The 26014-nt window shown below is 45.7% G+C and overlaps 1 protein-coding gene and 2 long non-coding RNA genes across 7 annotated transcripts in view; 1 reads left to right on the plus strand and 2 right to left on the minus strand.

The window, feature by feature from the left end:
- LOC309524413 lies at positions 1-2688 on the plus strand. Its single transcript, XR_014215898.1, has 2 exons — positions 1-1396; positions 2400-2688. It is a non-coding gene; the product is annotated as an uncharacterized lncRNA (long non-coding RNA).
- Positions 792-6494, minus strand: LOC309524416. Its single transcript, XR_014215902.1, has 2 exons — positions 4234-6494; positions 792-3205 (listed from the first exon to the last, which is right to left on the minus strand). It is a non-coding gene; the product is annotated as an uncharacterized lncRNA (long non-coding RNA).
- Positions 6495-7668: 1174 nt separating this feature from the next.
- The window catches only part of GLT6D1 (glycosyltransferase 6 domain containing 1), a 49384-nt gene continuing 31038 nt past the window's right edge, over positions 7669-26014 (minus strand). For all 5 annotated transcript variants that reach the window (XM_082208984.1, XM_082208982.1, XM_082208985.1 and 2 more), the window contains exons 6-8: positions 24374-24433; positions 10948-11085; positions 7669-9936 (exon numbers count right to left, since the gene is read on the minus strand). In XM_082208984.1, coding sequence (XP_082065110.1) covers positions 9243-9936; positions 10948-11085; positions 24374-24433 — 892 coding nt within the window. In that variant the 3' untranslated portion in view covers positions 7669-9242. The remainder of the gene's footprint in view (positions 9937-10947; positions 11086-24373; positions 24434-26014) is intronic.

Genomic DNA, 26014 nt, shown 5'->3' on the forward strand with positions numbered 1-26014 from the left:
CCCTCTTGTCTACTGGAGCTTACTTTGATATCATGGGGATCAGTTACAAAGGCAGGAACTGTACGGTTTGAGTACTTCCTACAACTTCCTCTCGGCTGGCCATCTCCAGAGTGCAATTCTCTTTTTCCAACATCATCTCCATGGAAGATAGTAACAAACTCCAAGGGAAAATTCAGGTGACTATGTTTAAAAATGTGTAGGGAGCATTTGGGAAGATGAATGGTCAACCAGGAAGGGTGACCTGATCACCCTTTTCTCATCCCTGGGCTGCTCTTCCACCTTCCATGATGATATCATCTGATTCTAATATTCTCCTCGCCCCTTCCTCACCTTCTGCAGGGTTACCGTAGAGACAGCAGGAAACAACTTTGCACCATCACTATTCCGTTGCCCACTTCTTACCAGACGTCGTTCAGTAAGCAGTGGGAGGCGTGCTCTCAGATTAGATAATTGTGGTTTTTGTGTCAGCATTCCTATCAACATGGCAGGTAGGAAATTGTGCTATCTAGATGCTCTCCTGATCTGCTTCATTGTCCCATGAAGCAGACAGAGAAGCCAGCTGAGAAGGTAAGGATTTATAGCCGGGGAATGGATGAAATCTTTGGACAACTTAGGGAGAAAAGCAGATTCCCTTAAAAAGCCACCGGGCACCCTCCACCCATTAGTCAAGGTCCCAGTACCCCCCATGGGGTTTAGATAAGCCATGACTAAGGCCCATTCAATGGCCTTCAGTGGGACTTAGTCTTGAATGTATCTTTCACTAGATGTGCCTCAGATAAAGTCTGAGGCTCTTTCAAGATCACATATTTATTTTTGGTACTACATTGCGCTTGTCCAAAGCAGCTTACGAACCAAGAGTTTCCAGGGAACAACAACACAAAACATCAGCTTGGGAGGAAAAACAGTAGATAAATAAGTAAATATCCATAAAAGATCCACATTGATCCAGAACCAAAAGCTGTTTGGTTAGATTCTGCTCTTGTTTGAGAGCCTGAGACAGTAATTGTTCTTTAGAGGAATGATGATTTTTGTTGCTGTTGTAACCCCTATCTCAACAAATTATAGAAACAGATGAGTTTAACAGGTTTAGCTGGGGCTTGTGAGTTCAGTAGATGTCCAGATTAACCCGGTCAAACTTGGGGGATGCCAACCAGGGGAAGAGTGTATGGTAGAGCTTGTTGCCACTCAAACTTGTCACTTACGGTACTCTTCCCCAACGGACGTTTTTTCTATCCTGGCACCTTCAGTTCTGGCCAACTGCCTTTTGCATCATAACATTCTCTGGCCAGTTTGAATCTTGGAGGTCACCGTGGTGACAGCAGGAAACAGGCTCATATGACGCCAGTTCCAGGGGCTCCCAGGGTGGGATGCTGACTTGAATTAAGACTGAGCGCAGGTGCGTTTGAGGACCACAGGGTGTGGGGTGGGAATCACCCTCATGTTTACCATGAAAAGAAGGGGAATAGCAGAGCATCTTGACAGACAGCATCTGTTATGGCAACAGCAGCAGGGCAGGGCTATTCATCCATGGAAGAGACAAGAAGAGGGAGAAGATGGGGGAAGATTCTTCCCCATGGGATCAACCGGACACTAGGGCATAATCCAATAGCAGGAGGACCTCCCACAAGCCACTGTTGTATCTATACTGTGTACCTCTTCCTCTTCCCTGGAAGGGTCAGGATGGGGAGGTGGTCTACACCATTCCTCCTCCTGTGGCCACCCCTGACACCTGGAAAAGGTTGAGAAAGGAACCACCAAAATTATCAAGGGTTCAGAGTAACTCCCTTATATGGAAATATTGGGAACTTTTAGGTTAGAAGGAAGGATGCTCTCTGTCAGCCCTGGTAGTTGTATTAATTCTAGAACCGTTAGCAATCAAGTTATGCAATGCCCTCTCTGGTACAAGAGTGGTTGCAAACGGGAATGAACAAAATTCAGGCCTCTTTGCAGAGGATATAATTTTATGCACCTCTGACCCTATCACAGCAGGCAAAATACTATGTACAGAATTGGAACAGTTCTCTGGGGTCTCAGGACTGCAAGATACTTTCCGCTGCTGCCCACCTTGGTGCCAGGCAAACGTGCTGTTGTACTCCTGGTGCAACCTTTTAAAAGGCACTGTAAAATGAAAGTATCTTGGCTTGCTCTGCCATTGACTCTTAGTTGCATTTTAAATTTGTTACTCCTTGCAAATTCAGGCTTAAATGGCTTGCCTTGCATACTGTGCATTAGCTTGTTTTAATTGCATTTGTGCTCAAGATACCAGGATACAACCTTGACTCTGTTAATGATGATAAAGTCAGGGCCCTCAGGTGGCAGTGGTGTGGGGGTGAAACCCCCCACCTAATATATACTTTCTACCATTTGGGGCATCCATGCTTTTTTCTCATTTCTTGCAGCGCACGAACGGACATGCCCACCCTGACCCCTTGGTCGGCGCCCATCATCTGAGAAGGAACAGTCAGGAAGATGGTCTTGAACAACTACGACAAGCAGCAGAAAACCAAGGTGTTATCCCCCTGAGTACTGCTGGGATTATAAAATTGGCATTCCCAATTTTATAAGCGAGATAAGAAAGGTCAAGTTATCCTGGATGCCAAAAGAATATGAAAATAACTTATGACTCCGCGGCCCTATTGAAAATCACACCGGCAACTAAACTGATCGCAGAACTGTTTGATCATTTAAGCACAGACTCTTGTTCTTTGCGGGAAGGAGAACAAACTTTACCAACCCTTTACCCCTCACTGACAAAATGTTTCCTGTGGTGCTGCATAGCTGTGCCGGAGATTTTTTAGGAAGCAAGTTCCTTCCGTGTGCACCTAGAAAGAGACACCCTTCCCTCTGTGTCAAAGCTGAGAGGTTTCCTGGAGATGTTACTTCAGAGGGCTGGGTATCTGGCAATATGGAGGGTTGGGGGGCAAAGGTGATGGGTCAGGTAGTGTGGGACCCCTGCCACCAATGCTGGGCAGGGGTCTCCAGTGGGTGGGGAGGAAAAGGTGAGAGAGGGGTGCCCACCCATATGGATGCGAGTCAGGTGTTAATGGCTTGCGGTAATCCACATGGGTGAGCAGGGAGAGGGGTGCCAGCCTCTGCCCAAATTGGGCTTATGGCTTCGGGAGGGAGGGGGGCTAGGGAGGGGGCATCAGCCGATATAAGCTTTTGGAGTGTTTCTTAGGCCTTTCCTCCAGGGTTATTTTGTTCCCTCAGATGCTGTAGTAAAGTTATAACTGTTTAGAAAACCATTCCTTGGTCAAGTAAAAGAGTGTGGCCTTGTGGGTATTTCATCAGCCGCAAGGACCCTGGGAAAGGGAGTTGTGTATCTTTAAACTCCAGACACTCTGGCTCCCTGATGTGAGAGGTTTATGGGAAGGAAGGAATCCTTGATTTAATGAAAGGCTTGACACCTGGGTTTGGGAGTGCGAACCTTCCCCCCCCCCCCATGAGGTTATCTGTCTTTAAAGTGCTTGGGAATGGGGATCTGGTTAATTTCCACAGATGGGAGGAAGATTCTTTGATTGGGGTTCAAACCTAAAATTGACCCAGCTGCAAAAGAGTAAATTGGTCAATTAGGACTTTTGATTGGCTGGAGAATTGTAGATAAAAAGATCAAGGAATTGTCTGAGAGTTGCTCTCTGCCATTGCTCTGCAACTGCAAAGATGCCCGGCTGTAACATCCACCTAATAGCCGTCGTTTCGTCTTTTGAAATGGAAATCTTCAAACACCTTCAGTAGGCAGATGCTTGAAAGGACTATTGACTATCCTAGCTGTGTGTCTTTGTGAGTATGTAAAGCTAGTTAGATTATACAGCGTTTTTATTTTCCTTGCTTGTAAGTTTCATAAGTTGTGCCTGTTGATTTCAACATGTTTTCTGTTATTCTTTTAAAATAAATTTTTAAAGAAGAACCTGTTTGGTATCTGTGCCTTTTCCGAGGGAATAGCTAAATCCTAGCCTTCCGCTCAGTTACGCTCTACCGTGAGAATTTCTGTCTGCAAGTCTGTGGATTCAGCTTGTAGAGGGGGGAATTGCCAGGTTAACGGGACACACCCTTCTCCCTGGGTTGTGGCTCTGGGTTCCCCTGAACAAAGGGAGTGGTGGCAGCCCTACCGGGTGTGATTTCCGCCTGTTTTTCTGAAAAGTAAACCTTGGCCAGCCAGCCTGCTCAAGAAACCTGTTCTGGCCGGAGAGCAAAGACAGGTGAGGGGGGGGGCAGGGGGGGGCGAGGCTTTACCACAGATGCCTTGGATGCCCCCTTTCTCCACTTTTGGGGCTTCCTTTTGGGGCTTCTTTGGGGGTTCTCTTTTGGGGGTTTAGGTATGCCTATCCCTTTTATGGCCAGGTCTCCCCTATCTTGCTTCCCACGGGTGGGTGGGCTTCGTTGGATTCCTTTAGGGACAGGTTCCAGGGTCTTCATCCATCTCAGGCGTTCACCCAAGTCTGGAAGAAAAGAAATGGAGGTACAATCATTGCTTTCAATGCAACTAGTTTGTCCATAATGGAGAGTCTTCATTTATTCCAACGTGCTATATCCATATTTAGAGCTTTCAAAACCGTACTATAATTAAATTGATACAACTTGTTCAACTTCGGGGTAATTTATACCACCAGATATCTAAGACTTTTCCTAGCTATTGGATGATGAATGAGGAAGTGGGGAGGGGGGCACATTCACACAGGACAACGCCATTATCCAAGAGGATGGGATCTATAGCCTCTCTGTGTAAATTTTGAAATAAAAAATTGCTGTAAGTAACTTTTCCTTGCCTTTATCATTTCATGGGCTGGGAGCCGCTGACAGCACCCTGACACCAGGTCTCAGAGACCTGTTTTGAGGTAGAGAGGCCAGGACTGTGCACTCTGCAGTGTGCCAAATGTGGCTGCACCATCAATTGGGAGGACAGCATCGAGATACTGGAACTCACACCATCCTATAAGGAGATACCCAATGCGCACCCACAATGCAGTGCCATGTGGCAATGGTACTAGGCTTGATAGCTACTGAGGCTAAGCTAATCCCCTGACCCAGAGAACCAGGAAAAAGTGAATGATTCCTTTACAAAGATGAGCACAGACCTTGTGAGGTTGGAATGTACCCAGTGGCTGGAGTAGGTCCCAGGGTGGTTTGGGGTTCTACCTGCTGGAGGGCCAGAAGCATTTCCTTGTTTGCGGCTGATGGCATAGGGACAGGGCTCCCAGTCTGCACAGTGGGGTTCCTCTGTCCCCGTGGAATGGGGGCTAAGCTACCTTGATGGCAGAGGCCCACCCTGTCCTAGAAGGAGGCTGAGTGGATGGGTCCAAGCCCAGGAGGCTGCACCTGGACCAGGTGGAGGTGAGGTGCTCTATATAATTATCAATTTATTTGAGCATCTCTCACCCTTTAGTTCTCAAATCCCAAATCACTTTCTGCTGCTGCTGTTGCTACTCAGGTTCCACGTTATTACAATATAATTAGGGTTTCTCAGCTGTGCATCAAGAATCAATGTTTTAGATTTCTAATGATAGCATTTTATTAGTTTTCCATGCTGTTCACCTCATCCCTCCTCATTAATACTTGACTACATTCTGCTAAAAAAAGGAAACCTGTTTGCCATATCCCTGAAGACTCATCCTTCAATGCTAGGTATTCTGTGTGCTGCATTAACACCAGAATGGGGTGTCAGTCTGTAGGGGGGGGGTTGTTTGTTTGTATGTTTTAATGCATAATCCAGATCTGGCCCCATTTGGACAGAGCCGACTTGGCAACTGTACTGCATGCTCTGGTAACTTTCAGGCTAGATTACTGCAATGCACTTTCCGTGGGGTGCCCTTGAAGATGGCTCGGAAACTTCAGTTGGTCTAAAATGCAGCGGCCAGATTATTGGCTGGGGTTCTGCTTAGATCTCTAGATCTGTTTAGAACAGCTGCACTGGTCACCATTTTGTTTCCAGGGCCAATTCAAGCTGCTCACTTAGCATTTAAAGCACTGAATGACTCAGACCGCAGATATCTGGAAGGCTGCCTGCTGCCCTTGGGTACTAAGACCAGCACAAGGAGCCCTGTGGGTTGTTCCTTCACCTTCAGAAGCTTGGGGGTTGGTGGCCCAGGAGAAGGTCTTCTCTGTGGCAGGGAAATTATGGAACACCTGCCCCACAGAGCTGTGCCTAGCCCCTTCATTGTAGAGCTTGCGGTGAATGCTGAAGATGAGCCTCATTACCCTGGTCTTTTGAAACTTGAGATATTTTTAGGATATCTGTCATTGTGAGTTGTTTCAAACCATTTTTAATATTGTCCTCTAATAATGCAAACCGCCCCAGGACCTTAGGGTGAAAGGCAGCTAATTCTTTCTAATCATAATGTGAGTTTGCACGGTGGCTGCAGCAGAGGGTTAATCTGCATGATGATGCCCAAGTCCCTTCTAATCCCTGGGGTCATGGATCCAGCAAGGGTTAAAATCTAATGGAGGATTCCATAGCCAAGCTATGCATTCCATGCAAGTCTCTCTGAGAACTAGTGGCTGTACAGTGGTGCCCCGCAAGACGAATGCCTCGCAAGACGGAAAACTCGCTAGACGAAAGAGTTTTCCATTTTGGAGGTGCTTCGCAAAATGAATCTCCTATGGGCTTGCTTTGCAAGCCGAAAATGTCTTGCGAGTTCCTGCTGGTTTCCCCCCCCCCCTTTCTAAGCCGCTAAGCTGCTTATCAGCTGATCCGATCAGCCGATAAGCCACTAAAAGCCTCTAATAGCGCTAATCCGCTAATCCGTCAATGGGCTTGCTTCGCAAGATGAAAAAACCGCTAGACGAAGAGAATCACAGAATTGATTCTTTTCGTCTTGCGAGGCACCACGGTAGTTCCTTCTTAACTACTGTTTTTAGTATAATTGGTTTTGTTCCAAAGGGCAAACCCTTCCTTGGCTGCTAGTGAGAAGGGCAACAGCCTGTGTGTGTGTGTGTGTGTGTGTGTGTGTGTGTGTTAGAAGCAGGAAGAATCCAAAGAGTGACAGCAATGCAGGATTTCCAATGGAATCCAAGGCCATGACTATGGGAGGAGCAAGAGCTTCTCAGGTGTTGATGATGTGAGCCCCTCGGGCTCAGGATGTATAATAATAATAATAATAATAATAATTAATAATTTATTTATACCCCACACATCTGGCTGGCTTTCCCCAGCCACTCTGGGCAGCTTCCAACAAAGTATTAAAATACAGTAGTCTGTTAAACATTAAAAGCTTCCCTAAAGAGGGCTGCCTTCAGATGTCTTCTAAAAGTCTGGTGGTTGTTCTTCTCATTGACATCTGGTGGGAGGGCATTCCACAGGGTGGGTGCCACTACCGAGAAGGCCCTCTGCCTGGTTCCCTGTAACTTGGCTTCTCGCAGGGAGGGAACCACCAGAAGGCTGTGTAAATGAACATGTGTTCATTTATGTGTATATGTGTAAATGAACCATATATCCTAAAGGCACATCACAGCCCCTGCTGTCCCTCATTCCAAGGAAACTGGACCCTGCCTGGAATCATGCCTGGAATCTTCCACTGCTTGTAAAGTGGGGTAGTGCTCCGCAATAGCAGCAGCAACAATAAAAACAATTTCCCCACCCCCAGGCAAAAACCCAACCCAACTAATATCCCTGTGGCGCCATTACACAGACATCTTCCTCCAGGATGAAACTCCCAGCACAAACACATAAGATTTTGATAAAATAAGGATTTGCATTTATTATCTCAGGATCATTTGCAACCAAATAAATTAACAAAACAATCACCTTTGGCTGAGTGGAAGGGCTTCCATTTTCGCAGCAAAATGAAATACACAAAGGAAGAAACAGGATACAAATGGGAATCGCAATCAGGCTGTGTTGGGGAGCACCGCAGTGATGGTTGTGGGGAGCAAGAGAGTTTACCTCTCTGGCAGCAGTGGTACTAACTGTGAGCCAGTGTGGTGTAGTGGTTAAGAGCGGTGGACTCATAATCTGATGAACCGGGTTCGCTTCCCCGCTCCTCCACATGCAGCTGCTGGGTGACCTTGGGTCAGTCACACTTCTCTGAAGTCTCTCAGCCCCACTCACCTCACAGAGTGTTTGTTGTGGGGGAGGAAGGGAAAGGAGAATGTGAGCCGCTTGGAGACTCCTTCGGGTAGTGATAAAGCAGGAAAGCAAATCCAAACTCTTCTTCTTCTAACACAGATATTCTCAGCAGTTGACTCTGTGGCTGCCATGTTACTTAACCACAATGCACCAACAGGGCATCATTCCACGAGGTTGTGTGCGGGGACATGACATAGCAACTGCCACAAAAAGTGGTAGGCCGTGGGAGATGCCACCTTTACGGCCTTCCACAATGCCCCAGAACAACTCCCTGTCCGGAACCCCGTAAGACAGCACCTGCCGGCGAAGGAAAGATGTTGTAGCAATTGGGACCACCATGGGCAGCAGCAAAAACAAGATTTAAGGTGGGAAAATGATATACGTGAAGAAGAGAACAAATGTAGCAAAATGAGGGAGCTTTCAACCACTGGACGGCAGCTAAGGAAACATGTTTCTTTGTTTTTAAAAACAAACGACGACATGAACCTGTTCTTTGGTAGCAAAAAAACCCCAAATTGGCATTAATAAAGTGAGACCCCCCTCACATTGCCCCCATTGAGGTTTATGTTGTCTGTACAGTGATCCTCATTTGGGGGGGAAACAAAACTGAACAATTATGAAGGCAAGATTTAGACCGTCATTCAAAAATCTTAGTTTAAAAACACACACGTTCTGACATTCTCAGTGACACTTCTGCATTTGCACCAGCTTTCCTGCAACCTCCTGGCCTCGGTGACGCCACCCCTCCCCCATTTACTGCTACCCTCCTGACCCCTTGGTGGTTCCAAATCTCCCTTCTTTGCACATCCAAGGAATACAACGGCCATCTTGCCAACCTCTCTGATGTCACCGTGCCACTGTGGAGGGATCCTAGCTTGGCACATATCTGTGTGCTGCTTCCACAAATGTTCCCAACATCAACAGAATTTCCTGAGGGCAAAAGATCAGCAACCAAATCAACAACCTGTTCGCAAAAGGCTCTTCCGACATCTGGTTCCTACAAGCCTTCCAAGGAATCTGTAGAGAAGAGCTGAGAGAGCAACACAGTTTAGTGAACTAAAATATTTTGGCAAAGTTTGTTCTCCTTCCTGCAGAGGACGAGAGTTGAAATGCTCAAACGGTTCTGCGACCGAAACAGTTCGCCGACCCCTGCCGGTGTGATTTGAGGAGGACCGCGGAGTCATAAGTTACTTCTAACTTCACCATATTCTTTGGGCATCCAGGATAACTTGACATTTCTTATGGCGCTGGGGATGCCAATTTTATAATCCCAGCAGTACTCAGGGGATAACACCTTGGTTGGTTTGTTGAGGAGGTAATATTTGTTCAGGTGGCTTTCGTCATGCCACACCGCCTCAAAGTTGTGTTCCTTGTCCTCCTTGATGCCTTGATAGCATTGACGGGTGAGGTTCAGAACACGCAGTGGGGTCCCCCCAAATATGGCCCCATGGTAATAGTAGTCCCCTTCCCCATAGGGGATGTACGCAGCCGACTCGGGACGCCTCTCATAAGTGAACGCTGTATTGTCTGCATTGTAAAACCAAGCGTGGAGCTGGGCCACAGACTCATCAAGGGTCTCCACCCCATAGTCACTCTGGAAGACCTGGTCAACATCCATGCAGAAGAGGAAGTCCACCTCGTGGCGGATGTGGCTCTCGATTAGGTCCCCAATCACCTTCATCCGCATCATGCTGATGTCTTGCCACCGGCTCTCCCTTTTCACCTGGAAGACTTTCAGCACCCGCAGGGGCCCCAGCTCAATAAGAGGCACTTTGGTGAGGTCGTCCACCATGATGTAGAAGATCACATTGTGCCCAGTCATGAAGAAAGCGTTTGCAGAAGTCAAGAAGTTCTTCAAGTATTTGTCTAGGTACCTGGGGAATGGAGAGGGACAAATGGAGACAGGTGGGTTCTGGGCAGATCTCCTAACCCAGGGTCCCGGAGGCTGGCTTTAAAGCAGGGTGAGGGTTCCAGTGCTCAACTTTGGACTGAGACCAACATTGTTTTTCAGATGTGAACCAGCACCCAATTAAGAGCAGAAGAAGAACCCTTGGTCACCTCCGTTGCCCTTCCTCTGGGCAAACCCACCATAAGAACACCAGATAACTCAATGAAAAACCCACATGCTTGATCCAAACACAAGAGCATTCTCTCTCCAATTACCATCAAGGAATTAAGAAGCATTTACCACCTCTGACCTTAGAGGCAGAGAATAGTCATTGTGGCCAGTAGCTTTTGCCAGCCTTCTCCTCCATGAATTTGTCTGATCTTCTTTTAAAGCCATTGGCCTGATCCAGTAGACTCTTGTTATGGCGGGTTTGCCCAGAGGAAGGGCAACGGAGGTGACCAAGGGTCATTGTGACTCAGAATATGACAAATACCTGAAAGACTGCCTCCTTCCTGACAGACCTTCTCTGGTGCTACAGTTGGCAGATAAGGCCCTCTTGGTTGCTCCACCACCCTCAGAAGCTTGGTGCGTGTGTGTTGCAGGCTACGAATGGGTCTTCTCTGTGGCAGCCCTTACCCTGTGGAAACTTTTCTCCAGAGAGGAGTGCCTGGCACCTTCATTGCCCAGCTTCTGATGAATGCTGAAGATGCACATTTCAAGGACCCGCCTTACAGCTGCAATCTTAAGTTATTCTGCACTTTTTTGTGTGTTGTAATTGTTGAAACCTGCCCTGGATCCTTAAGGCAAAGGACGGGTAATAAATAAAATACATGGCCGGACAATGGATGTTGCTTTGCACATCCAGCCAGGAAAAGTCTGGCAAGCAAGCAGCAGGCCCCAATCCTGATCCATATTTTACTTGTGAGCTAGTGCCACTGAACACAAGGAGACTTACTCAAGAGTAACGTGCATCAGATTGGGCTACAAGTGAACTTACCTCCCAATAGCGAAAACCGTCAGGCCAATGGTGACTTTCTGCTGCTTATAGTAGTTGTCCAAGACCAGTCTCCCGACTGTTCCATCCCAGATGATGGGCGCCGACCAAGGGGTCAGGGTGGGCATGTCCGTCCGTGCGCTGCAAGAAATGAGAAAAAAGCATGGATGCCCCAAATGGTGGAAAGTATATATTAGGTGGGGGGTTTCACCCCCACACCACTGCCACCTGAGGGCCCTGACTTTATCATCATTAACAGAGTCGAGGTGGTATCCTGGTATCTTGAGCACAAATGCAATCAAAACAGCTAATGCACAGTATGCAAGGCAAGCCATTTAAGCTTGAATTTGCAAGGCGTAACAAATAAAAAAATGCAGCTAAGAGTCAATAGCAGAGCAAGTCAATATGCTTTTGTTTGTTTTACAGTGCTTTTTAAAAGGTTGCACCAGGAGTACAACAGCACGTTGAAGCAGGAGTACAATAGCATGTTTGCCTGGCAACAAGGAGGGCAGCAGCAGCAGAAGCATCAGGAAAACCAGTCCGGGGAGAGTATTCCAGGAAAAGGCTGTAATTCAGCGACAGAGCGCCTGCTTTTCATGCAGAACGTCATGGGTTCAAGAGAGGGCATCACTAGGCAGGGTCAGCCTCTTAATTGGAAGGTATTTTGATTCTAGGGCCCTGACCTGGTTACCGGCTGACAGGCAGGTCCATCTAGCCAGGAGGCTTCATGGCTCCAGAATTCCCAAAGACCCTGAAGAAAAAAAGCATTTTTGCCAGCCACACGATAGCTCCCTTATAGATTGTGCATTGTTTTCAATTTTCTGGTTTTTAATTGATTTTGTCCGTTTGCATTCTATCTCAATGCAAGTTGCTTTGAGACCCTTCCCCCCCCCCCTTTGGGTATAATATGATTAACAGATGTAACAAATAATAATAGTCTGTGCAAAGCTTTTGTTGTAGTTAAATGCGCTACACCTCAAGGTTCTCTTTGTTGTGTGACAGACTGGTAGGAATGGATGCATCTCTTAGACTCAGTTTCTCATTTTTCCATTTTTACTCATGCCCTCAGTCTTAAATTCAGCTCACCTCATTTCCACATCAATTTGCATTAAAAAATATAAGTAAAAAGTACATGAAACTTTGTAGATTTCTCTATGCGAATTTTGTTTGCAAACAATTCTCTGTAAGATGTTTTTGTACATGATTCTCACTAATATACACATCTGTGCATGTGGTTCTTAATAGATGCCTTTTGTACACCTTTTTGGCTGGAGAACTGCACTGGGGGGGGGAGCAAATTTCAAAGGATAGCTGCATTTGTATTTGTTTCTTGGTTCATGAAGCTGACATCTGTAGCATGCCTTAAAATGCATATACATTGAAACATATGCTGAACAGATTTCTTCCTCCTGCTCCATCCCTGTTCACAGGCTTGGAGCTCAGCTGGAACAAGAACAACACAAAACACTGTAAATTAATAAGCAACCACATGATGGAAAGTGTCTGGGTTTGCTAAAGTTAGTCAGCTTAGCCATCCAGACACCTAGACCTACATCCTGTCCTCCCAGTGGCCAACCAGGTCCGCCAATGGGAAGCCTGCAAACAGAGCTTGAGGGCAATCATGTTTTCCTTGCTTTGGATTACCAGCAATTAGCATTCGAAGGCACCCTGCCGCCAACACTGGAGGTACAGGATGAAGCCATCATGGCTAGCAGAATTTCAGTTGGCTAAGTAGGAACTGAAGCATTTTCTGTTTGCTTGGAAGCATGCTAAATGGAACCAGATGTTGTGCAAATATTTTGGACTATTATTATTATTTTATAAAACAAAGCTGTTTCCCGGCTACACTTGCCTAAATTTAATTTTAGCAGGCTATTTCCAGCCTTGCTTGTTTTCCAGTGGAAACATACAAGCACACACACACACACACACGGGGGGGGGGGGGAGAGGGAGAGAGAGAGAGAGAGAGAGAGAGAGAGACAGAGACCCTGGCCAGCTCTAAACAAAAATGCTTTAAAGCTGGAATCTGAGCCAGCTTTCCTGAGTTCATGCTGGTTCTATGAACAAGAGAGCACATTTATGGAATACCTGTGCCTAGGATAAAATGGTGCCAGTGGCTTTTTGTGCATGGTGTCTATTTATTAACCAATACACTTACTATCCCTCTTATTTTGATCCCACCTGAAGAGCTAGGAGGAGTTCAAAGCTTGAGAAAAACGTAGCAATAACTCAGTGCTTTGGCATTTCATTCTTTCTCTGCTGAATGCTTTCTACTGGCATCCTTACTGTGAAATTTAATTTCTCCCAGGGCAGATGCAAATGGGCAGAGGCCCAATTCTGTGCCCTTCTTGCCAGTGGCTGAAGGCAGGGTGTGATCTGTGCCGGCATCTCTTTGCTGACACTTAGACAGGAACACTCCTCCCACATATTCCAGAAGTTCTTTGGCCATTGACCAAAGATGGAAAATGGCTGCTTTTGAATCTGTGGCTCTGCTAGCTTTAGTTGTATTTTATCTGCCATATTTTACTGGACCATTAGCATATCGCAACTAAGCTATTGGCATGGATAGGTGTTCCTAGCTCTCTTCACTTGTAACCCACCTTATTAATGAATTGGGGCTGTATTTTAAAACTGCACATTAAAGGTAGAACTCAGAGTTTACAAAGATGCATCAAGTGAAGCTCCTGGTCTGCAGGAAGAGGACTTCACAGCCACCAGCTGTTGGCTTTTTGGCGTGGGGTGGGGGGGGGAGGACAAGGGTAGCTGCAATGATATGCTGCAGCACGCAGCTGTTCCTGTTCAGAGTGCTAACCAATCATGCCCCCTTCCAGGACACTCCTCACCAATACCCAGCCAGGGTTCGATGCCCATTGATGTGTGCTCAGTCTGCATTGGGCTTCATGGGGCAGGGGTCCTCCCTTCCTTATGTTCTCCACTTTAAATATTTTTGTATTTCTGCAAACTTTTGAGTTTCCTCTTGTGCATGGATGATGCTGTTTTGGCTACCTGCAAACTTCTCACTTGGAGAATGGGTTTGCTGCTGTGTTAGATGGAGGGGAATAAGCAGCCACAAGTCAGTCACACATACTGATTTCAATGGGTCTCCTCTGAGTGTTACTGGCACAGGATACAGCCTACTATCTGTGAAGGAGAAATGTCCTGCCTGCCATCAGCTGTGATAACTAAGTGCAACCACCATGCCCAGTGGCAGTGTAGTGGTTAAGAGCGGTGGACTCGTAATCTGGTGAACCGGGTTTGCGTCTCCGCTCCTCCACATGCAGCTGCTGGGTGACCTTGGGCCAGTCACACTTCCCTGAAGTCTCTCAGCCCCACTCACCTCACAGAGTGTTTGTTGTGGGGGAGGAAGGGAAAGGAGAATGTGAGCCGCTTTGAGACTCCTGAAGGGGAGTGAAAGGCGGGATATCAAATCCAAACTCTTCTTCTTCTTCTTCTACTCTTGAGCACCAGGTGCCAACAACGGAAGAACGTGGTTCCTTAGGGAGTGCTGCAGCCATCTTGGAGGTAATTTAGCCAACCACAGCCAAACCTTTAATCTAGTCCAGTAAGGCTCTTCTGCTGCTCTTAACTGACTGACCAAGTCAGTGTGATGCAGCAGCAGCAGCATCAAAAGAAAAGGCAAGAGCAAGCTAATGCAATTCAAGACTAGTTTTCCAATCAAGGAAAGTACGGTAATAGTAACACTATTTTCTGCCTTGGTCTGACCAGCCCTGGAGTCCTGTGTCCAGTTGTGGACACCAACATTTAAGAAAAACATTGGAACAGTCTCCCTTGGGAGGTTGCAGGGTCTCTTTCATTGCACGTTTTTAAGCAGGCATCTGTTGTGGATGTTTTAGCTGAGATTCCTGCATGGCAAGGGGTTAGACTGGATGACCCACCAAATACATCCCCAGGACCAGACGGGATCCCTGGTGAACTTTTAAGGCGCAGTCCAGACTGGTGGGCCCTTCTATTAGCCAATTTATTCACTTTAATTGACAAATTTGGGGTACTACCAGATGTTTGGCTAAACTTCATCATCACTCCTATACAGTGGTACCTCGCAAGACGAATGCCTCGCAAGACAAAAAACTCGCTAGACGAAAGGTTTTTCCGTTTTCGATTTGCCTCGCAAGACGAATTTCCCTATGGGCTTGCTTCGCAAGACGAAAACTTTTCGCGACTTTGTTTCCTATAGGAAACCGTGCATCGCAAGACGAAAAATTCGCTAGATGACAAAACTTGCGGAACGAATTAATTTCGTCTTGCGAGGCACCACTGTATTCAAAAAAGGTAACCTGAAGCTGCCTGAGAATTACCGTCTGATAACTGCCAACCTAGCAGTTCGAAAACACATCAAAGTGCAAGTAGATACCGTATTTTTCGCTCTTTAACACGCACCTGACCATAACACGCACATCATTTTTAGAGGAGGAAAACAAGGGAAAAAACATTCTGAATGAAACAGTGGATGTATCATTTTTGTGCTTCATGCTGTGGCCACAGACATGTGATCTGATGGTGAATTTGGGCTGACCCAATGCAAAGATCCTGAGGATCCATGTGGATCCATGCTTTGTAATCATGTTTTTGCACCATTGCAGCCCCAGACAACAGTGGGTGCGTGATTGGGGGGGGGCAGGCTGTAGCCATGGACATGCTATGTTCTCTGGTGGTGAATTTGGGGGTGACCTAATGCAAAGATCCTGAGGATCCATGTGGATCCATGCTTTTTAGCCACATTTTTGCACCATTGCAGCCCCAAGCAACAGTGGGTGCATGATTTTGGGGGGGCAGGCTGTAGCCATGGACATGTTATGTGTTCTGATGGTGAATTTGGGGGTGACCCAATGCAAAGATCCATGTGGATCCATGCTTTTTAGCCACATTTTTGCACCATTGCAGCCCCAGACAACAGTGGGTGCGTGATTTGGGGGGGGGGGCAGGCTGTAGCCATGGACATGCTATGTTCTCTGGTGGTGAATTTTGGGGTGACCCAATGCAAAGATCCATGTGGATCCATGCTTTTTAGCCACATTTTTGCACCATTGCAGCCCCAGGCAACAGTGGGTGCATGATTTTTGGGGGGCAGGCTGTAGCCATGGACATGCTATGTGCTCTGATGGTGAATTTGGGGTGACCCAGTGCAAAAATCCTGAGGATCCATGTGGATCCATGCTTTTTAACCACATTTTAAGTGGGGAGGGAAGGAAAAACACAGAAGGGCTAAGAATGCAGGAGTGGGGTATAACGGGAGGGAGGAAAGGAAGGCAAAAGTTTCCCCCACGCACCCACCCAAGCCAGCCAGCGCTCTCTCTCTCTCTCTCTCTCTCTCTCTCTCTCTCTCTCTCTGTGTGTGTGTGTGTGTGTATGTCTCTCCCACCTGCATGTTTTCAGCAGCACCGGAGCACAGAGAGGAAGGAACGACACTCTGCTTTCCCCTCTGCTTGCCTGGAGGGGAGGGGCTTTCCCTGCTCTTTGTTCCGTTTCAGCAAACACAGCAACGAAACAGAGGGGGTGGGCAGTAAGACCCTGAGGCAGAATGCAGGAAAGCAGAAACTTCCTCTTTCCAGGTTTCCCTTCTCTGTGAAGCGCGGTTTGATTTTTGCCCGATTTTTCGGCTCCAGGGACCACACATTTGCTCCATAACACACACAGACATTTCCCCTTCCTTTTTAGGAGAAAAAATCTGCGTGTTATAGAAAGAAAAATACGGTAAATAGGTACTGCCCCAGCGGGAAGGTAAATGGTGTTTCCGTGCGCCACTCTGGTTCGCCAGAAGCGGCTTAGTCATGCTGGCCACATGACCCGGAAGCTGTACGCCGGCTCCCTCGGCCAATAAAGCGAGATGAGCGCCGCAACCCCAGAGTCGTCTGCGACTGGACTTAACTGTCAGGGGTCCCTTTACCTAGAATCATAGAATCATAGAATCATAGAGTTGGAAGAGACCACAAGGGCCATCGAGTCCAACCCCCTGCCAAGCAGGAAACACCATCAGAGCACTCCTGACATATGGTTGTCAAGCCTCTGCTTAAAGACCTCTAAAGTAGGAGACTCCACCACACTCCTTGGCAGCAAATTCCACTGTCAAACAGCTCTTACTGTCAGGAAGTTCTTCCTAATGTTTAGGTGGAATCTTCTTTCTTGTAGTTTGGATCCATTGCTCCGTGTCCGCTTCTCTGGAGCAGCAGAAAACAACCTTTCTCCCTCCTCTATGTGACATCCTTTTATATATTTGAACATGGCTATCATATCACCCCTTAACCTCCTCTTCTGCAGGCTAAACATGCCCAGCTCCCTTAGCCGTTCCTCATAAGGCATCGTTTCCAGGCCTTTGACCATTTTGGTTGCCCTCCTCTGGACACGTTCCAGTTTGTCAGTGTCCCTCTTGAATTGTGGTGCCCAGAACTGGACACAGTACTCCAGGTGTGGTCTGACCAGAGCAGAATACAGTGGCACTATTACTTCCCTTGATCTAGATGCTATACTCCTATTGATGCAGCCCAGAATTGCATTGGCTTTTTTAGCTGCCGCGTCACACTGTTGGCTCATGTCAAGTTTGTGGTCAACCAAGACTCCTAGATCCTTTTCACATGTACTGCTCTCAAGCCAGGTGTCACCCATCTTGTATTTGTGCCTCTCATTTTTTTTGCCCAAGTGCAATACTTTACATTTCTCCCTGTTAAAATTCATCTTGTTTGTTTTTGCCCAGTTCTCTAATCTGTCAAGGTCGTTTTGAAGTGTGATCCTGTCCTCTGGGGTGTTAGCCACCCCTCCCAGTTTGGTGTCATCTGCAAATTTGATCAGGATGCCCTTGAGTCCATCATCCAAGTCGTTGATAAAGATGTTGAATAAGACCGGGCCCAAGACAGAACCCTGTGGCACCCCACTAGTCACTCTTCTCCAGGATGAAGAGGAACCATTGATGAGCACCCTTTGGGTTCGGTCAGTCAGCCAGTTACAAATCCACTGAGTGGTAGCATAGTCAAGACCGCATTTTACCAGCTTCTTTACAAGAATATCATGGGGCACCTTGTCAAATGCCTTGCTGAAATCAAGGTAGGCTACATCCACTGCGTTCCCTTCATCTACCAGGCTTGTAATTCTGTCAAAAAACGAGATCAGGTTAGTCTGACATGACTTATTTTTCAGAAATCCATGCTGACTATTGGTGATCACAGCATTCCTTTCTAGGTGCTCACAGACTGTTTGCTTAATGATCTGCTCCAGAATCTTCCCTGGTATTGATGTCAGACTGACTGGGCGGTAATTATTTGGGTCCTCTCTTTTCCCCTTTTTGAAAATAGGGACAACATTTGCCCTCCTCCAGTCTGCCGGGACTTCGCCTGTTCTCCAGGAATTCTCAAAGATGACTGCCAGTGGTTCTGAGATCACATCTGCCAGTTCTTTTAATACTCTTGGATGCAGTTCATCTGGCCCTGGAGACTTGAATACATCTAAACTAGCCAAATATTCTTGTACTATCTCCTTAGTTATTCTGGGCTGTGTTTCCTTTGCTGAATCATTTGCTCCAAATTCTTCAGGTCGGGCATTGTTTTCTTTATCGGAGAAGACTGAGGCAAAGAAGGCATTGAGTAGTTCAGCCCTTTCTGTGTCCCCTGTTTGCATTTCACCATCTTCTCCTCTGAGTGACCCCACAGTTTCTTTGTTCTTCCTTTTGCTACGAACATACCCATAAAAGCCTTTTTTGTTGCTTTTAACCTCTCTAGCAAGCCTGAGTTCATTCTGTGCTTTAGCTTTTCTGACTTTGTGTCTACACGTGCTGGCTATTTGTTTGAATTCCTCTTTGGTGGTTTCCCCCCTTTTCCATTTTTTGTACACATCCTTTTTTAATCTTAATTCAGTTAAAAGTTCTTTAGATAGCCACCCTGGCTTCTTTAGGCACCTTCCATGTTTCCGTCTCATTGGTATTGCCTGTCGTTGTGCTTTTATTATCTCCCTCTTAACAAACTCCCAGCCATCATGAACTCCCTTTCCTTTAAGTATTGCTGTCCATGGGATCTCACCCAGCACTTCCCTAAGTTTTATGAAGTCGGCTTTCTTAAAGTCAAGAAATTGAGTCCTAGTATGCTTGGCTGCTCCTTTCCGCTGTATAGTAAACTTCAGAAGAGCATGATCACTCGCGCCTAATGATCCTTCCACATCTACCCCACTAACCAGGTCATCAACATTGGTTAGGACCAGATCTAAAATGGCTGTTCCTCTTGTTGCTTCTCCCACTTTCTGGACAATGAAGTTGTCTGCAAGGCCAGTGAGGAATCTGTTTGACCTTATGCTCTTGGCTGAGTTTGACGTCCAACAAATATCCGGGTAATTGAAGTCCCCCATTACTACTATCTCCCTTCCTTTTGCATGCTTGGCCATCTGTTCCAGGAAGGCATCATCTATGTCCTCCGTTTGGCTTGGGGATCTATAGTAAACTCCCACAATGAGGTCTCTGTTATTCTTCTCTCCCTTAATTTTGACCCAAATGCTCTCACTTTGGCTTTGAGGTTCTAAATCTTGGATCTCTTCACAGGTATACACATCCCTGACATATAACGCCACTCCTCCTCCTTTCTTGTCTGGTCTGTTTCTCTGAAATAGATTGTATCCCCCCATTATTACATTCCAATCGTGGGACTTATCCCACCAGGTTTCAGTGATGCCTATTATGTCATATTTAGTTTGCTGTACCAAGAGCTCAAGCTCATCTTGTTTATTTCCCATGCTTTGCGCATTAGTGTACAGACATTGAAGTCCATTAATCATTTCCCCATGTCTCTTATTTAAGGATTTTTTCCTCCCACCACTAGGTCCGCGTGCTGTTTGCTCCATTTGGTCTATGACATTTGGATGATCATCTTCATTAATTGATAGACTCCTACCTTCAGGAGCATTGTCTCCCTCCCCCACATTAGTCAGTTTAAAGCCCTCCTGATGAGGTTTCTGAGATTTTTGGCAAAAACATTTCTCCCAACCGTTGTGAGGTGCAGCCCATCGCTTGCCAGAAGTCCATCTTCAAGAAACTGCAGTCCGTGATCTAAGAATCCAAACCGTTCCTGTTTACACCATTTGCGAAGCCAGCTGTTCACTTCCACTATTTCCCCCTCTCTCCCTGGGCCACGTCGTTCAACTGGGAGGACAGACGAGATGACAATTTGTGCATTTAGTTGCTTCAATTTCCTGCCGAGAGCCTCGTAGTCTCTTTTGATCTTCTGGAGGCTATTGCTTGCAGTGTCATTGGTTCCCACATGAACCAAGAGGAAGGGGTATTCGTCAGTGGGTTTTACCTTTACCTTTTAAGTCTTCTACCAATCCTTGGTAAGATGTATGCCTGACACTTGGATAATAAATTGAAGGACTGGATGACATCTAATAAGATCCTTGGGCCTGAACAAATAGGCTTCTGCCATGGCAAATGTACCACTGATCACTGCATAGCGCTTTCACATCTCGCGGAAAAATACATGGAAAATGGGAGGAAGGAACTTTATGTGGCCTTCCTAGAGTTAAAAGGAGCTTTTGACACAGTCCCCTGTGATCTACTTTGGTGCAAATTATATAAAATGGGAATTGACCAACGCCTGCTGTTTCTAATTCAAAAATTACACACCGCTACATTCTGTCACATCAAATGTAACCCCCAAGGCGAGTTGACAAAAAGTATAATTATAACCAAAGGAGTAAAGCAAGGATGCGTCTTGTCACCCCACTTATTCAATCTTTTTTTAAAATGACCTGGCTCATCACTTTGAGGATGTAAATGGACATCCACGGACATTAGGCCAACATAAAACAAAACTGCTTCTATATGCAGATGATACTACAATACTTTCTCAGATCCAGGTCGGTCTTAGAAGACTTCTAAATTCGTTTTCTCCCTTCTGCCAGATCAACTCCCTGGGAATTAATTACGAAAAATCTAAAATCGTCAAACTGTCAAATGGAGGCTATATAACCACCCCATTGACCAGGTAAAATCCTGTAAATACCTAGGGATATGCTATCAGCCAAATTTAAACTGGACAACACACAAACGCCAAATGATCATCCAAGCAAAATGCACTACATCTGCGATTCTCCACTTTTTCTTCCTCAGAGGCAACCATATGGTCTCTGCTGCTATAAAAAAATTTAATGCCAAGATTATTGTATGGCATTCCAATTTTGATACAAACATTTAACAGAGAAGTTGAACAAATTCAAGCGACTTTTCTTCATAAGACCCTTGGTGCCCCTAAATGCATAAGCTACTTAACCGTATGTGTTGAAACTGGTCAACATCTGATGGAAACCATTGCATGGCTTACTACAATCAAGGCCTGGCTGAAAGTCCACTTTAGAACAACATCTAATTCCTTTTTAATCTCTACGCTTGAAAGCTGTATTGCATCTGGATGGTATAAACTCCAAGATAAACTCTGGAGTTTGGGCATTGCTCTTGAGAGCCTTGAAGCATGTGATGAAAATTACATGTTCCACACAATCAAACAGCGGCTCTACGACCACAAAAGACAGCGGTTGTTACCTCATACTCCGAGATCCTGTTCTCTGCAGGCCTTAGGGATCACAACACACTACGGGACCTGTGCCAAATATCTAAAGGACCTATTACTCCCTTCCCATCAAAGAGTCTTTATGCTTGCGAGACTAAATGCCTTCCCCTCTGCAGTGACCACAGGTAGATTCTCACATATTCCATATCAAGCCCATCTGTGTGCCTGCAACCAAGGAGGACCCGACTCAATCTTTTGGCTTGCTCTTTACACAGTAGACCTCGCCAACTGATGCTAGCCTAAAACTCTGAAAAGAAGTAAATTGAGGTCTCTCCTGGCAGATCGGGACAAAGATATTACTGTTTTAGTAGCTTCCTTTTTAGCCTCAATTTTACCTGAAAGGGTTCCCAACAAACCATCCTTTTGGGAAACAGAGAGGGCGAAGCAGAATACCTAAGTACACATGATCACCATGTGATGTTATGATCCTTGCAGCTTCACCCTTGCCCCTTTTAATTATCCCAGTGACCTGAAATGTTTTATACTGTGATGCCAATAAAGGTATTTGATTTGATTTGACTAGATTGCCCTCGGGGTCACTTTCAACTCTACAACTCTACAAATCTATAATTTTATAACAAGCTGGAATGTGTGCAGAGGAGGATGACAAAAGATGATCAAGGGTCTCGAAACCAAGCCTGATGAGGAATGGTTGAGGGAATTGGGGATGTTTAGCCAGGTAAAGAGGAGATTGAAAGGAGATACGATAGCCGGCTTCAAATATCTCAAGGGCTGTCACATGGAAGATGGAACAAGATTGTTTTCTGCTGCTCCAGAGGGTAGGACCCACCCAAACCAATGGCTTCAAGTTACAAAGTTCTGATTAAACATCAGGAAGAACTTTGTATTTGACAATGGATCAGACTCCTACAAGAAGTGATGGACTCTCCTTCACTGGAGGTTTTCAAGCAGAGGTTGGATGGCCATCTGTCAGGGATTCTTTAGTTGAGATTCCAGCATTGCAGGGGGTTGGACTAGATGACCCTTGGGGTTCCCTTCCAACTCTACCATTCTATGGTTTTAATATTATAAAGGAAAAGCCAAATCAAAAGCATTTTTTGTGTGTAATAACCTGAACTTCCTCTTGGTTAAACAAAGCTATTTCCCCACCGTCTGAACCATTTCCTGAGAAGAGCTTCTAATGCAAGAACTTGAGCAAGGACAATTGAAGTCACAGGCTCAAGCAAATGACTGTTCTTGGGCGGGGTTCCTTCGTTTATTTGAGTTGTAAGAGATTGTGGAGTGAGTCTTAGTTAGGTGCGCATGGTGGTGACTTTTGTGTGTGTCCCAGTGCCCTTTTTGAACTTCCTTAAACTGTAACTGGGGGAGATGTGTTTGTCTATTTCAATTTTGCCCACGTTCTGGCAGTTACCAACTTCATTTCTCTACAATTCTACATTAGCTTTAGGTTATATTAGTTTCACTCATGGAAATTTGCCAGTAGCTTACAGCAACATTTTTCCTAATATGCACTTTTTGGAGAGCAAGCACCTCCTAATATTATTCCTTGTTTATATTACTGTCCACCAACACAAGCAATTTTGCACATGTTATTTGGCTGGAGAACTGCATCCAAAAATTCAGAGAAGTGTGAATTTCAAGGGATAACTGTATACTTCCAAACAGTACACACAAGTTACAGGTAGGTAGCCATGTTGGTCTGCCGTAGTTGAAACAAAATAAAAAAAATCCTTCCAGTAGCACCTTAGAGATCAACTAAGTTTGTTATTGGTATGAGCTTTCAGAAGTGTTCATGCACATGAAAGCTCATATCAATAACATATTTAGTTGGTCTCTAAGGTGCACAGTGGCGCTGTGGGTTAAACCACAGAGCCTAGGGCTTGCCCAGAAGGATGGCGGTTCGAATCCCTGCGATGGTGTGAGCTCCCATTGCTCGGTCCCTGCTCCTGCCAACCTAGCAGTTCGAAAGCACATTTAAGTGCAAGTAGATAAATAGGTACCACTCTGGCGGGAAAGTAAACGGCGTTTCCGTGCGCTGCTCTGGTTCGCCAGAAGTGGCTTAGTCATGCTGGGCCACATGACCTGGAAGCTGTACGCCGGCTCCCTCGGCCAATAAAGCGAGATGAGCGCCACAACCCCAGAGTCGGTCACGACTGGACCTAATGGTCAGGGCACCCTTTACCTTTACTTTAAGGTGCTACTGAAAGGAATTTTTTTATTTTGAGTACACACAAGAGCTTTCTCCATTGTTCTGTGGCTGTGCCTTGTGAAAACCCAATCTTGCCCACTAGAGAAATGAAGCTTCCTTAAGCAAAATCTCTCTTCTCATTTTCTGCACATCTGATAACTTTATTGATTTATTATTTATTTTGTAAAATGTATACACCACCTGAGTGCAAACAAAACAAAACCCCTCAAAAGTTTACGAAAAGCATGAAGCATTAACATTACCAATAAGAAAGATGAACAGAATTAACTAAAAACTTTTGAAAAGTTAAAATAACAATAGACTGAAAACACACTAAAACTCACATCAACTTCCTTAACATGTGAGTAGGCTTGCCTAAACAAAATTGTTTTTAGCAGGTGCTGAAAAGCGTACAGTGAAGGTGAAACTCTGAAATCAATAAGGCAGAAAAGATAACAAAAGATAAAATCCCATTCAGCAGGTAAGATGGGATTTTTGCCAGGCTGAGCTGCAGAACAAGAAAAGCTCTCAGCTTTGCCTGAGGGCAAATATTTGGTACACAAGATACGGGATTTCACAGTAATGGCATAAGTCCTTTGTTGCAAGCCAGTGCCATTATGGGTAAAAGGCTTTGATTGCACCAAGACCTTTCTCCTCTCATTCCACCACTTCCCTTAGCCTCCCTGCCCCCACCAAAAAAAAAAAAAAGGTTTTCTCTCCTTACCGTGAATCAAACCAGCTGTCCAATGACAACCCCTTTGGTTCTTTATTCGCAAATTCGTATCTGTAAGTAGATGAAACGAAACTGAGAAGCCCTGGAAGCTTGAGCTTTTCTAAGGCCACTGCTGTTCTACAGCTAACCAGAAGCAGAATTAAATGGGCAGCCTTACATGGCACTTAGGAAAGAGCTGTATTATTTGGCAAATTATCTTTCCCCATGCCAAGATTCTTCACGGTCCTATTCAACAAAGATTCCACTACTCCACGCAACTGTACCTTTGATTAGTAGCTTCCGGCTTCTCAATCAAGACATAGCCTCCCTCTTTGCAGCCTGAACAGCAGCTGTTTTGTTATCTAATCTATCTATCTGTGGTAAATGAATTTATGAAAAGGACAGGACTAAAGGTCCCCATTAGGAACAGCAGGACTGACCAAGAGTACTGTACACAGTGTTGCAGGAATTTATGTATAGGTTGGGGGGGTTGCCCCTCCAGCAGATATCATGCACATGCAGTCCACTACCAAAATCAGCACAATCACTTTTGTGGCTTTTGTGATTTGTCCCCATAAAACACTTCGACACAATTTCTTCCTATCTGTTCAAAGGGCCTCTGCTGCACAATACCAAATGTAACAATGCACTGATAAATGTATCTGTGTACTGGTTCACTGGGAAAACTTCAGAAATTCATATAGACATGTGAGCTCAGCTATTCAGCAGACAGGTAGCCGTTCCAGAAATAACAAACTCAGATGAAAACAAAAGGGTGTGAGTCACTTGGCTGGGAAGCAGGGAAATGTACCGTAAATGTCTCTTTTGTTACACTTGATGGGTGTTTTGTGGAGGGCAAGGCGGACCATGGGGCAGGGTCCAGGATGCTCAGATTACTGCCACCAGACCTCCCCTTTCATGATGTAACCGTGATGTATTAGTGATGTAGTTTGGGGGTGGGTGTAAGCTGGGGATTAGCAGCTAATGAAAGTTTGGGTTCTCTTTTGTTCGGGGCTTCCATCTTGTTCCACCTTGTGGCAGGTGGGAGTCCTGTCGCGACAGTCTTCAATCAAGACCAAGCCTACTGGCTGCTGTTTTGCTCTGGTATCCTTGGTTGGTGTCCTTGTTTTTTGTCCAAGGGAACCCTCAGATTTCTCTGTTAACAGGAAGCAAGTAACTAGCCTCTTGAAACCAAAAGGCAGGGACCAAAGGTAATAACTAATTATATGGACTGTGGGCACCAAAGCATCAATAGAACCTTGTCAGTCTACACTAAACAAGCCGGGGCTGCATCTGCATTAAATAAAAAGGGCCTCAAAATAGCCTTTATAGAACCATAGACCAGGTTTCCTCAACCTCAGCACTCCTGATGTTTTGACTACAATTCCCATCATCCGTGACCATTGGTCCTGCTAGCTAGGGATCATGGGAGTTGTAGGCCAGAAACATCTGGAGGGCTGAGGTTGAGGAAGCCTGCCATAGACATACTTACTTATTAAATTTGTATACCACCCGTCATTTGCAGAACTCGGGGCAGTTCACAATATAAAAATACAATATAAGCACAAAATATATGATAAAAACAAACGACAAACACACAAATCAACAACCCCACCTCCCCTGCACTCCCTCCCACAAACACATTTAAATAAA

This window comes from Podarcis vaucheri, assembly GCF_965113315.1.
Source record: "Podarcis vaucheri genome assembly, chromosome: Z".
In the NCBI taxonomy this organism is placed as follows: Eukaryota; Metazoa; Chordata; class Lepidosauria; order Squamata; family Lacertidae; genus Podarcis; species Podarcis vaucheri.